Source organism: Pantherophis guttatus, chromosome 18, assembly GCF_059756535.1.
Source record: "Pantherophis guttatus breed Tessera chromosome 18, ASM5975653v1, whole genome shotgun sequence".
Lineage (NCBI taxonomy): Eukaryota > Metazoa > Chordata > Lepidosauria > Squamata > Colubridae > Pantherophis > Pantherophis guttatus.
Window position 1 is genome coordinate 4,488,325 of NC_142080.1, and position 14,176 is coordinate 4,502,500.

The window sequence follows — 14,176 nt, forward strand, 5'->3', positions numbered from 1 at the left end:
GTCATGCCCAATTAATAATAATAAAATTGCGGTTTATTGAACAAGCCATGTTTAAACCACATCCAGGTTAGTCCTCAACTTAAGACCTCCAGTGACTTGGCTTGTCAGGTTGCAAAAGGGAAATCACGTCACCCCTGGAACGCTGGAACCGTCGTAAGTATGAGTCTGTGGCTAAGTGTCTGAATTTTCATCCCATGACCACGAGGAGGCGGTCACGGTTATAAGCGTGAAAAACGGTCATGCCATTTCCTCCCCCCCCCAGCGATGTTGTAACTTTGAACGGTCACTAAACGAACCGTTATAAATCAAGGACTTGCCTGTATCGTGAATCGTCCGGCGTGTGATCCGTAGAAGGGTGTATTTGTGTCCAATTTCGTTTTTCCTAAAAGCAATTTGGCATTTATTCATCTGCTAGAGCCGGGAGAGAGAAATCCCTCTTGTGGTTTTAACACACAGCGTCTGTGTTGGCAAATTCTCTCGCCATAAGGACTAGAAACTTAACATTCTTAAAGAGAAGCAGAAGCAGAGATTCCCCAGACGTGTATTTTTTGGACTGTCTGCTCCCGATGTACGTTCCTAGAGAAGGGTTATAAAAGCAGCAGCAAAGGGGATTTTGACTCTGGGTGGAAAGGAAGAAGCAAAACAAAAAAAAATTCTTTTTTTTTTTTTATTTGCAAAGGATAAAGACAGACAAGGCAGCTGGGAAACTCAAACAGCCCGTTTCCCAGCTGCTGACAGGGAGAAAATATTTGCTTAGAAATAAGGGAGGAGGCCCAAGTTTGCACGGATGTGAGCTGGCAACAGAGATAGCCATTAAAATACATATATGTATATATGTATGTATGTATGTATGTATGTGTCAGACTGCGGTATGTATATGTATATATATTACAAACTATTCTTAAAATACGAGTTCCAGGTATATTAGTAAAGAAAGAAGCAGACATCCTGCGAGCTCCGGAACTTAAAAGCAGATGGCTGACGAAAGCTTAGTTAAATAAAATTTTAATTATTTTAAAATTTTAAGTTCTGGAGCTCGCAGGATATCTGCTTCTTTCTTTATATAATTGTCAATACAGTTGTAAGGCCATCCTTTCTTTGCAGAAGACGACACCGGCGGAAGTTGGAACCCTTCTCAAATAAGCTCAGTCCAGGCAGTCCCCGACTTACGACCACAATGGAGCCCAGAGTTTCCTAAGTCGCTAAGTGAAACATTTTGTGAAGTGAGTTTTTGCCTACCGCTTTCCTTGCCACGGTGGTTAGATTAACTGCAGTGGGTAAATTAAGTAACTTCATCTGGCTTCCCCCGTGGATTTGGCCGGTTAGAAGGTCGCAAAAAAGGGAATCAGGGACAGGACCCCTGGACGGTGCGACCGTCATAAATGTGAGCCGGCTGTCAAGTTGTCTGAATGTTGATCGTGCGACCCTGGGGATGCTACAGTGGTCGTGTGGAAAACGGTCATATAAGTCACTCTTTTCAGTAATCTGTATCAGTTCTCCTCCTCCTCCTCTTCTCTGCAAACTCTACTTCCTTCTATCACTGATGATGTTCCCTAGTTGGGTCATGAAACGTCTGAAGAAAACAAGCTAGCTCAGGGAGCACTAAGGATCCCCCAGTCATCCTCCTCCTCTTCCTCCCATCCTCCTCCTCCACTCCACAATCCCCATTCCCTTCTAGCACTGATAATGTTCCCTAGTTGGGTCATAAAATGTCTGCGAGAAAACCAAGCTCAGAGAGCATCAAAGACCCCGGGTTTCAACCCTGAATTACAAAATATTCCTCTTTATTAATGTCAGGTCTGGCTTTGGCATGAACCTCCTAAATCAGGGGTCGGCAACCTTAAACGCTCGAAAGACGCACGAAGGTTCTAACCGGAAGCTCCCCCCGTTCAATTCTGGTGCTGACCGGAAGTCCAGTTCCCCCACCACAGAGACTCCTCTTAGCGCGGCATCCTTTTTCCCCTACCTGTCCTAACGGAAAGCCCTATCAATTGTGGAGCTGACCGGAAAACCCGCCCCTTGCCATAGAGTCTCTTCCAGGTGCGCCATGATTTCCCGCCCCCCCTCCCAACCAGAAGCTCCTCTCAAAATTGTGGTGCCGACTGGCGACGGGGAGCTGCAGCAGCAGAGGGATGAAAGAGCCACACGCGGCTCCAGAGCCCCCGGGTTGCTGACTCCCTGTCCCAGATCAACCTTTTAAGCAAACCACGAGGTTTTCAGAAGACTTTTAAGCCGGCATCTGAATATTTTATTACTTTGATCGCAACGTTAGATAAGATCCAAACTGGCCCCAGCCATTAAGAGGAGCAAATATCAGATTTGACGCAAAGCCTGATTCGTCGGCTTGGCCCGTTTTCGTGCGAAAATAATAAATCATTTCCATAAATTACATTTTAAGCGACGAGCGATCCCAGGCGGTGATTTAAAACGCCGTCTCCGTTCTTTCCATCTGGAGACGGGAACGCAAAGCAGGCGATTAGCAAGGAATTCAAAGAAATCACATCCAGCCCGGGTGAACTTCTCGCAAGATTTTATGAACAAAAACGAGGGAGGGAAAGGAGGAAGGAAACGTGTCGGAAAAAACGAATAAAGAGGACATTTGGCTGACGATGCTTTCCCTAGCTGGGCTGGCTATTAGCGTTTTTTTTTTTTTTCAAGGCACTACCTAACTCCAGAATCGATCGATCCATTGCGTGTCGTCCACAGGAATAAAACCAGAAATACACGGCGTGTAACTTCCAGCTCAGGTTTTTTTTTCCCTACCCAAACATTCCCATGTATAACTGTTTTTCTTTCTGGAGATAAATACTGAGCTGTGATTCGGTCAGCTGCAGATAACGCTTGACGTTTGCATCTGGGAGGGAGAAGAGAGAAGGGAAAGAAATATTTTAAAAATTTTTAAAAATTTTCAGGATTTGATTGTATAAAGGCAGTGCTAAACCAAACAGGTATCGGCTTGGATGCTCTCTGAGCTTCGTGGTTTTTTATTTATTTATTTATTTATTTATTTAAATTTCTATACCGCCCTTCTCCAAAATAGGACTCAGGGCGGTGAACAGCCAAAGTAAAAAACAATACATACAAAATTTAAAAGCAGTTTAAAATAATTAAATATTTTGGCTGTAAATTAAAACAACCCAATTTAAAATCAATTTAAAATTAACTCAAGCCAGACGTTTCATGACCCAACTAGGGAACATCACCAGTGCTAGAAAGGAGTGGGATTGCTCTGTTTATATACAAGTAGCCTGATTGCAGAGAGCAAACACTGCTCTCTTCCAGCACTGATGAGATTATTTAGCTGGGTCATGAAACGTCTGCAAGAAAACCACCAAGCTCAGAGAACACGAAAGACCTGTAGTTCACCCCTGAGCTATAAATATTCTATTTTTATCAGCTTTGGGTTTAGCATCTTGGCAGATATAGACCATCCTCAAGTTACGACCGTCACGGAGCTTCCCCATTACAGTTGTAACTTGTGACAGTCGTAAAACAGGTTGGTGGCGTGACGGATCCAATTTTTTTTTTATTTTTGAAAAAGTTTTATTTTAGATTAAAAATAAAAAATAAAGTAAAAAAAAAACCACAACAACAACATAAAAATATCATCCTTACAAACAATTATAGACAGCATCTCAATCGGTTGAAATCATTTCGTGCTTACAATTCTCCAGATCTCCTCATGTAGCAATTATTCTTTACTTAAACGGAAGATAAATATTTAAAAACATTTCATATATACGATCTCATCTCCATACTTTTTTGTGACGGACCACAATGGTGTTACTAGTCCATATGGGATGGAAACCTAGCCATTTATTCACTAAAACCATGGTTTAAGGCAATTGGTGGTCCGCGAGAAAATTTTGGTGGTCCGCAGAAAAATTATTTGCATTTTTTTATATCGCACTAAATCAGGGGTCCTCAAAGTACGGCCCCTGGGACGGATACGTGCAATGAACGTTTGTGTTGCTGCAGAGAGTCTCCCCCTTCGGGGTCTTTTTGTGCGGGTCGGAGGGGGGGCAGAAATTCAGACTCGGGGTCTGCTTCGGCCTCCTGGTGGGGGGCTTTGGGCGAAGGCTGGAGGGAAGAGCCGCTGGTGGCAAAGAGCCGGAGAGCCTCGTTCCAGTGGGACTGCATCGTGGCCTGGAACTGGCTGACCATCTCAGCCCGCTGAGCCTCCAGGCGCCGGTACCTGGCCTTGCACTCCCGCAGGTCTTCCCTCTGCTTGGAAAGCCTATGCTCCTAGTCCTCAGTGAGGTGCTTCTGCTGAGCCTCCTTCTCGGCCAGGTCCAATTTGAACTGAGCTGTTTTGCCAACTCTTTCTCGCGGGGGGCTGCTTAGCTCCAACTCCTGCTTCCTGTTGAGGCCCTAAGGAGCCTGGGGGGGGGCAGGTGAGGAGTAGCGAGTAGAGGTTGGCAAGGCGCCCCTCAACATGAGTGACATCGAGTTGGCCACGCCCACCCAGTCACATGACTGCCTTGCCCCGCCCACCCAGCCAGTCATTAGGCAGATCGTATTAGCGGTCCGCGGGATTTATAATTATGAATTGAGTGGTCCCGGAGGTCGTGACCGTTCCAAGTTACGACGACGTTGGAAAAAAGCGATTTATTCCATCCCTTTTTCACACAGATGACCCGTGGTGATCAAAATTCAGACGCTTGGCAACTGACTCGTATTTATGACGGTTGCAGTGTCCCGGGGTGACGTGATCCCCTTCCTGAAACCTTCTGACAAGCCGAGTCAAAGCGGAAGCCCGATTCACTCAACGACCCGTGTTCCTAACTTAATAGCTGCAGTGACTCACTTACCAGGACGTGGGGGCCAAACCCACCGAACAAATGTCTCACTTAGCAACCTAAATTTCAGGCTCAATTGCAGCCGTTAAGTCGAGGACTGCCTGTATTACTCACCTTTGGGCTGCCGGCTGGTTGCCGACAACAAGTAGTGTTGTGCTTTGTCGTAATTCCCCAGGTGGTAGAACGCCACACCGGCTCGGTACAGCGCCTTGACGTTGTCCGCTTGCCTCTCTAGGACTTTGAGACTGTAGTCTTTCACCCGCTCGTAATTCACAGGCGGCATCTGAAGGAGGCAAGCTGGAGAGACAAGACGGGTAAAGACAACGTGTGGTTTCCAGGACACAACAACCACCACCACAAAAAAAAAAGAACCCACAAAAATTGCAAACGAGTAACATCCTGTGAAAATCCGCTTGGAAGCTGGGAGATCCAGACCGTGTCCATTTTCCAATTAAATACTGGATGTCCTTGACTTGCGACGGTTGCTAAGCAACCGTCGGACGCTTCGACAACTTGGTTCCATGGCTGGCCATCCCAGCAGTCACGTGACCTCATCTCAGGTGCTGTGAACAGGCCTGTGTTTATGGCTGTCGTCAGCCTTCGAAGGCCCCGTGATTTATGATATTTTTGTGCCAAAGTCCACTGTTAATTTCCAGGTTTTGGACAACAAGGCCTCACAGAGAACGACGGTTCGCTTAACAACGAACGGCCACAAAAAAGTGTTAAAATTGGACCTGTTTCTGCCTTACGACCATCACAACCTGCACCTCTGACGGGCAGGCTCGATTCCGGTCGCATATCGAGGCCTACCTACAAAAAGATATCTCACGAAAACTCAAGAGTGATGAAGTAATTTACTAGGGATGCCCTTGGTTCAGCACTGGGGCATTGTGGGAAATCAACCCATCTGTTTGATTTCTGTTACAGGTAGTCCTCCACTTACGACAGTTCACTTAGTGACCAAAGTTATGACAGCACTGAAAAAAAAAAGGCGTTTTTCACATAACTTTTGCAGCATCCCGTGATCAAAATCCGGGCGCTTGGCAACTCACTCGTAATTATGATGGTCGCAGCGTCCCACGATTCCTCCTTCCGATGACGGAGAAACCCTGATTCATTTAACGACTGCGGGACTAACTTAAACACCTACAAGGATTCAACTTCGTGACGGTGGCAAGGAAGGTCGTTCAAACGGGGCGAAACTTACTTTGCCAACGTCTCACTTTAGCCACAGAAATTTTTTTGGGAGAGGGGAGAGGTCTGTTGTGGTCGTAAGTCGAGGACTATCTCTATCGCTGGCCGGTAACGTTTAGCGACAAGAGAGGGGGGAAAAAATGTGGTGGACGTGTGCAGAAGCTAAAAGATACTGGACTAAAATCCACACATGGTTGGAAAAAAATGACAAAAAAACACATAGATTTTAAACCAGATATTTTTTTATCGGGGATGGTACCTGAAATATATAATAGAGAATTGAGATATCTGACTGTGAATGTATTAACAGCGGCTAGAATTGTGTTTGCTAAAAGCTGGAAAAATGAGAAAATACCAACGCAAGAGGAAGTTATTAAAAAAATAATGGAATGTGCTGAAATGAGTAAACTGACACCTGAAATGAAGAGAACAAGAAGATAAACAACATTATAAGGTATGGGAGTCTATTTTATCAATGGCTAGATAAAATAATATGGAAAGGAAATATGGTTGAGACCTTTATAATACAAGAACTGTAGAATTATATAAAATATGACACAAAGATGTGTTGTTATTGGATCGATCTAGGATGATGAAACGAATGTCACAATATAAATTAACTTAAATTTGAGAATATTTTGTACGGAATGAGGGAATAACCAACCGACACGCTGTTTGTATTCGTAATTGATGATGGATTTATGTTTTGTTTGTTTATTTTTTTTTTAAATTAAAAAAAAAAAGAGAGAGGGGGAAAATAATATCAGCAAGCAAACTTACCGGCAAGATTATTGTAGCAGTCACACTGGATTGTGTACAGTTGTTTCTCCTGGTCTGCTGTTACGGCCGGCTTTTCACCCATGAATTCCTGAAGTGGGGAAGGCATGTTGGGATCCAGGCCCTTAATCTGCAGTAAGGCCCAGTGGTAACGGCTTACGGCATCCCTAAAACGGCCTTCTTTGTAGCAGCGGTTCCCTTCCTCCTTGAAAATGCGAGCCTGTTGCAGCCGTTGCTCCGGGATTGCTTGGGAAGGAACCTGGCCGTCGCAGGAGAGAAGAAAACGACAGTCCTCAACTTACAACGGTCCATTTAGTGACCGTTCAAAGGGACGTCACTGCAAAAAAGTGATTTAGGACCGTTTCCCCACACGCAGCATCCCCCGCGCTCACGGGATCGACATTCAGAGGATTGGCTCCTATTTACGACGGTCCCAGGGATCGTGCAATCCCCTTTTGGTGACCCTTTTCATCAGTCAAGTCAATTGCAAAAGGCAGCTTGGCTTGGAACAGCTGACATCCTGCAGAGAGACATTTAACACATCCACATCTGCCTCTCCCAGGTCTTAAACATCTGGCTGACTGTACAACCAACTGTAATAATAATCATCGTGAACACCCGTTTAATACTGTGGGCATTGACAAAATCCCCATCCCGTCAATTGCAAAAGGCAGCTTGGCTTGGAACAGCTGGCATCCCACAGAGAGACATTTAACACATCCACATCTGCCTCTCCTAGGTCCTAAACATCTGGCTGACTGTACAACCAACTGTAATAATAATCATCGTGAACACCCATTTAATACTGTGGGCATTGACAAAATCCCCATCCTATCAATTCCAAAAGGCAGTTGGCTTGGAACAGCCGAGAGACATTTAACACATCCACATCTGCCTCTCCCAGGTCCTAAACATCTGGCTGACTGTACAATCAACCGTAATAATTATCATGAACACCCGTTTAATACTGTGGGCATTGACAAAATCCCCATCCCGTCAATTGCATAAGGCAGCTTGGCTTGGAACAGCTGACATCCTGCAGAGAGACATTTAACACATCCGCATCTGCCTCTCCTAGGTCCTAAACATCTGGCTGACTGTACAACCAACCGTAATAATAATCATCGTGAACACCCGTTTAATACTGTGGGCATTGACAAAATCCCCATCCCGTCAATTGCAAAAGGCAGCTGGGCTTGCAACAGCTGCCCTCCTGTCACCAGACCTTTCATACATATTAAAACAACATCTGTCTCTCCCAAGTCTTTGGGAAGGGCTCCACAGGTGGCCAAAGCATGCAAACTCCAGCCCAACATCTGGCTGACTGTGCGACCCGCCATAACAATAACAATAATAATAACAACACAATATTTTGGATGACATGGATCGATCTTCCCTTTGGACCAAGAGCGTGCAAATGCAAACCTCCCAATGCAATTTCAGGATGCATTTTTTTTTGGGGGGGGGGTGCAAATTGCAAACTTGCAAGGAATAATAATAATAATAATAATAATAATAATAATAATAATAATAATAATAATAACAACAACAACAATAACAATAATAATTTTATTTCTATACCACTCCCCCCCCATTTTTTAATCAGGGCTCTTCCCTGGCAGGAATGCAAATGCAAACCTCCCAATGCAATTTCAGGATGCATTTTTTTTTGGGGGGGTGCAAATTGCAAACTTGCAAGGAATAATAATAATAATAATAATAATAATAATAATAATAATAATAATAATAATAATAATAATAATAATAATAATAATTTTATTTCTATACCACTCCCCCCCCCATTTTTTAATCAGGACTCTTCCCTGGCAGGAATGCAAATGCAAACCTCCCAATGCAATTTCAGGATGCATTTTTTTTGGGGGGGGGTGCAAATTGCAAACTTGCAAGGAATAATAATAATAATAATAACAATAATAATAATAATAATTTTATTTCTATACCACTCCCCCCCCATTTTTTAATCAGGGCTCTTCCCTGGCAGGAATGCAAATGCAAACCTCCCAATGCAATTTCAGGATGCATTTTTTTTGGGGGGGGGTGCAAATTGCAAACTTGCAAGGAATAATAATAATAATAATAATAATAATTAATAATAATTTTATTTCTATACCACTCCCCCCCCCATTTTTTAATCAGGGCTCTTCCCTGGCAGGAATGCAAGCAAAGGGAGGAAGGAACCCCCCCCTCTTTGCCCCCCTTCCCTTGGGTCGCTTGCAACGGGGTACCTTCGCCGACGCCATGCGGGGCCCGGGAGGAGCACCGGCTCCCGCCAACCGGCCATGCAAAAAAAGCGAGCTTGCAGCTGCTCTCCAGGCAGCTGCCACGCCCCCTTCGGGACCGGAAGCCGAGTGGCCGGCGGAAAACAAAACAAAACCAAAAAAAACTACCAAAATGGACGCGGCGCAGGTTGCCACGTGACCCGCTGAATTCCAGCTGATGGGTTGGAATTTAGAGGGGGTTTTTTGGGGGGGCGGGGGTGTTTCTTTATTAGGGGGCCAAAAACTTCTCATTGCTTTCTGCAGGCTTGGTTTGCGGGCTGTGGGGAAGCCTTGGTTTGTGAACTATGACGTTGATTAACCCATGATAGGATAGTAGGATGACTTATCCTTTTATGACCTCTTGTTTCCCCCCTTCTATGGGTTGCATACTTGTAGTTGTTGTTGTTTTTGTTGTTGTTTTCTCTTATTTGCCTGTAGATTGAAAGCTGCAGTGGTGACAAATTCCTTGTCTATCTAATCAAACTTGGCCAAATAAAGCTATTCTATTCTATATCTAATTTTCTATTTTCTATTTTCTATTTTCTATTTTCTATTTTCTATTTTCTATTCTATTCTATTCTATTCTATTCTATTCTATTCTATTCTATTCTATACTATTCCATTCTATCCTATTCCATTCCATTCTTTCATATTCTATTCTATTCTATTCTATTCTATTCTATTCTATTCTATTCTATTCTATTCTATTCCATTCCATTCCATTCCATTCTTTCATATTCTATTCTATTCTATTCTATTCTATTCTATTCTATTCTATTCTATTCTATATTCCTATTCTATTCCATTCTTCTAATTCTATTCTATATCTGCTATTCTACAGTATATATTATTCTATTCTACATACTATTCTATATTCTATATTCCTATTCTATTCCATTCCATTCTAATTCTATTCTATTCTATTGTATATCTTTTCTATTTTCTATTTTCTATTCTATTCTATTCTATTCTATTCTATTCTATTCTATCTGCTATTCTACAGTATATATTATTCTATTCTACATACTATTCTATATTCTATTCCATCCCATCCCATCCCATCCCATCCCATCCCACCTTCTATTCTATTCACTATTCTATTTTCTACATTCTATGCTATATTGTATTCTATATTCTATATAGCAGTGATGGCTAACCTTTTTGTCGTTGCGTGCCAAAAGCGGATGGGCCTAGAGATGTTTCTGGCCTCCGGGGGTGGGGGGTGGGGAAGGCCGTTTTCGTGCTCTCCAGGCTCCTAGAAAGCCTGTGGAGGGCAAAAACGGCCTTCCACACCCCCTTGGAGGCTCTCCAGAGGCCAGGAATGGCCCGTTTCTCAACTTCCAGTGGGATCAGAAGGCGTGTTTTTCGCTCTCCCCAGGCTCCAGAGGCTTTCTAGGAGCCTGGGGAGGGTGAAAATGGCCTCCCCCCCCGGAGGCTGGAAATTGCCCATTTCTCGACTTCCGGTGGGACTGGAAGGCCCGTTTTTTGCCCCCCCCAGGCTTCAGAGGCTTTCTTGGAGCCTGGGGAGGGCAAAAATGGCCTCCCCCCCGGAGGCCCTCTGGAGGCCCTCCAGAGGCCGGAAACGGCCCATTTCCTGACTTCCAGTGGGCCTGGAAGGCCCGAAAATCAGCTGGCCGGCACGCACATGCGCGCTGGAGCTGAGCTAGGGCAACGCTCACGTGCCCACAGATATGGCTCCGCGTGCCACCTGTGGCACACGTGCCATAGGTTCACCATCATCACGGCTATATATTCTATTCCATTCCATTCCATTCTATATATATAGTATTCTATCTTCTACATTCTACACTATATTGTACTCTATTTTGTATTCTATTCTATATTTCTCTTCTCTTCTCTTCTGTATTTATTTCTCGCCCCCCAATTTTTAAATCTACTGGACAACTTTGGGATACCGATCATGGGGCATAGATGGAGTAGGGATTTTTTTGTTCCTTTTTCAAGTCCATGGTACTCAGTAACATTTGTGGAAAGGGAGTATAGATGCATCTAGAATTAAAATCAGATCTGGATCATGCAATGCAGATAATCCTGATTTTCCAGTCCCTGGGAGAGCAGCATAATTTTATGTACTTTTCTGAGAGATCACATTTTATAGAACAACAAGTTGGGGTACTGGAGCCATGTCTGAATTTGGAAAATAGATTTTGGGGTTTGTCCATAAAACATAAGAGTGGACAAAGTCCTATGCTCTTTGCTGTACTATGATTCCAATGTTGCGATACTGAATTATACAAGGAAGAGATTCTAGAAGAAAATTTAAAAGGAGAAAATTATCCTTGGGATGAATGTTGATGTGGTTAACAATGAAAGAACTCCGTTCATAGTTATTTATGATTGAATATTCCAAAATATAACATTTTAGGAAGACCCTAAATAAATCAAGACCCTGAAAAATTGTCCAAAAGATATATCCTAGTTTTTCTTAGTGTCTGACAAAAATATAGATGCTAAAAAACAAGACTATAGCAATCAAAGTAGCTGTTAAAATGGTATCATCTATTTATTAAATTTACATTATTATATTACGCTTGGGATAAACATGTCCACCATATGACAAAAAAATTAAAAAGCACAGAATTTATGGCTAGATTTTTTTCTGCTATCAGTTTTCTAGGTTTCTATGCTTCTATTCAGTGGCTGTCAATATAGTAAAAGCAGGATAGAAAAACAATTACATAAAAACAGATCTATAGGTGTCTGATACAAATATAGTGACATCAGAATGTATACAGGACAGGCGGTTATATACATTTGTCAAAGAAATGGGTTCATGAGTCGAGTCGCCATGGGCGAATAGGCAGCAATATAAATTTAGTAAATAAATAAACAAATAACCATAACAAGAATAGTTCTTATAGCTATATTAGCCTGCATAAAATTGAACTGTAGAGATATTTTTTTTGGGGGGGGAAAGCTTCAAAAATAGCCAGTGAAATTGGAAATCAAATCTAATTTTTTTGTCTCTCCATCCTTAGGAAGTCAAGCTTCCAAGATTTAATTATAGTGAAGTTTCCTGAGCTAAAAGAGGATAAAAGATTTTAGTGACTTTTAAGTTTCCTTAAATTGCGTTTTATTGTTTTAGCCGACTTGGAGAATACATATGCAAAGATGTGCATGGTGTATATTAATTTTTAATGTATAAAAAAAATGAATGATGTGCATGAAACGAGGTGCAATTCTTTTTATTTAAGGGTTTAAATAAAGGATTATCCAAGCTGAGGGCTTTATTTTTGCAAAAGATGGATGGCCAAGCATGTAACAATGAAGCAGCTTTGTTTGTTTCCCCCATGGCATGGTTTGAAAGCTGCACCTGTCCAAGAAAAAAAAATAAAAATAACTCATTTTAATATTTGTCTTTTGCTGAGATATTATTTTTTGAGGGGGGGATGTTGGAAGATGGCGGCACCTCCAATTTAAATAAAAAAAAAAAAGAGAGAAACCGTTTCATCCAATCAACGCAGAGTCTGGTTGGACATTTTTAAAAAAAAAAAAAATCAAGCCAGGAGACCCAACACCTTTTCGTTTCCCGGATTGGCGGAGCCGCACCCAATCAGAAAGCTCGGCCTCGTTCTTTTCCTCCAGTCGCCTGACACCCGCTCAAATCGACACGACGCAGAGCCCCCCCACGCGCGCGCGCGCCCCCGCGCCCAAGCACGCATGCGCAAGATCTTATTAAAAAAAAAAAAGCGAGCCAAGCCCTCTCCTTTCAAAAAAAAACCACACAAACACAACGAAAGACATTCCCGCGGCGGTTGCCTTTCAAGGAGACGATATTCCTTTTTATTAAGAATATTATTAAGTATAATAATATTATATAGTAGTGACAGGAAGGAGAGAGGGAAGTTTAAAAAAAAAATAATAAAAAAAAGCGGGCCTCCTCCGTTTAAAATCGAAACGTGAGAGAAAATGGGGGGCGGGATTTAAAAAAAAAGAAAAAGAAAAAAAGCGGGGTTTCCCGCGCAGGCGCGCCATTAGGCCACAGAGGCGCGCGCGCCTGCGCGGGAAAACCTCCCCCTCCCCCCCCTTTTTTTTTTCTTCCTTCCTTCCTCCTCCGGCCTTCCTTTCCTCTCAATTCGTTCACTCGGCTTTTTTTTTTTTTTTCCCTCACTCCGCCCGTCCGCGCTTGCGCATCGGCCTTCGCGCGCGCGCCAGAGTGAGAGAGAAAAGAAAAAAAAAAAGAGAGAGAGAGCGCCGCACGCTCGCGCAGGCGCAGTCCCTTATTTCCCTCTCTCTCTCTCTCCGCTGCGCAAAGGGTGTAGCCGCCGGGCGGCGCGTCCCTTTCGCCTGGCGCGCGGCGGTGCTGGCCGGCGCAGGCGCGCTGGCGTCGGAGGGCGCCCCCCCTCCCCTCCCCCCCTCCCTCATCCGCGGAGCGCGCGCGCCATGGACGTGAAGCGGCTGAAGGTGACGGAGCTGCGGGCCGAGCTCGGGCGGCGAGGCCTGGATTCTCGAGGCCTCAAACTCGACCTGGTCCAGCGGCTCCAAGAGGCCCTCGACGCCGAGATGTTGGCCGCCGGGCCTGAAGAAGCCGGCGCCGAACCCGGAGCGGCCGGCGGCGGCGGGCAAAGCCTCACCAGGGCCCGCTTGGGCGTTGAGGGGGACGACGACGACGACGACGAGGAGGAGGAGGAGGAGGAGGAAGAGGAGGAAGAAGAGGAGGAGGAGGAAGATGAGGAGGAGGACGAAGAGGAAGAGGACGAGGAGGCGCTGCTGGCCGACGAGGAGGAGCAGCCCCCGCAACAGCAGCCTGAGGCGGCGGCGTCGACAACGACGGCGGCGGCGGCGTCCGGTGGCGGCGGCGAGCAGGCCCAAACCGAGCCCGCGGAAGGCCCCGCTCAGCCCGGAGGGGTCAACGGCGCCCAAAGAGCCGCCGAAACCGGCGAGGAGGCCTCGGTGGCGGCCTCGGCCGGGGGTTCAGCGGCCGGCGGTGAAGCCGAGCAGGGCGGAGACCCAGAAGGTAAGGGATGGCGTTGGCTTTTCTTCCCCTCTCAAGTCTTTTTTTATATTCCTCTCCTCCATCCTCCCCTTCCCCTCCCCCCTCAACAACAACACACACGCTTCCCCCTCGCTTTCCTTATTGGGGGGGAGGGGGAGGGGGGAAGGAAT

The 14,176-nt window shown here is 44.8% G+C and overlaps 2 protein-coding genes across 2 annotated transcripts in view; one reads left to right on the forward strand and one right to left on the reverse strand.

Moving 5' to 3' along the window:
• Nucleotides 1-2,513: 2,513 nt before the first annotated feature.
• Nucleotides 2,514-9,180, reverse strand: TTC9C (tetratricopeptide repeat domain 9C). The gene is made up of 4 exons (XM_060685068.2): nucleotides 9,017-9,180; nucleotides 6,774-7,029; nucleotides 4,914-5,096; nucleotides 2,514-2,854 (listed from the first exon to the last, which is right to left on the reverse strand). Exons 1-4 carry the CDS (start codon nucleotides 9,029-9,031, stop codon nucleotides 2,760-2,762), a joined length of 549 nt encoding a protein of 182 aa, XP_060541051.2. The 5' UTR covers nucleotides 9,032-9,180; the 3' UTR covers nucleotides 2,514-2,759.
• Nucleotides 9,181-13,324: 4,144 nt separating this feature from the next.
• The window catches only part of HNRNPUL2 (heterogeneous nuclear ribonucleoprotein U like 2), a 17,400-nt gene continuing 16,548 nt past the window's right edge, over nucleotides 13,325-14,176 (forward strand). Inside the window, exon 1 of the mRNA XM_060685090.2 lies at nucleotides 13,325-14,027. Coding sequence (XP_060541073.2) covers nucleotides 13,454-14,027 — 574 coding nt within the window. The 5' untranslated portion in view covers nucleotides 13,325-13,453. The remainder of the gene's footprint in view (nucleotides 14,028-14,176) is intronic.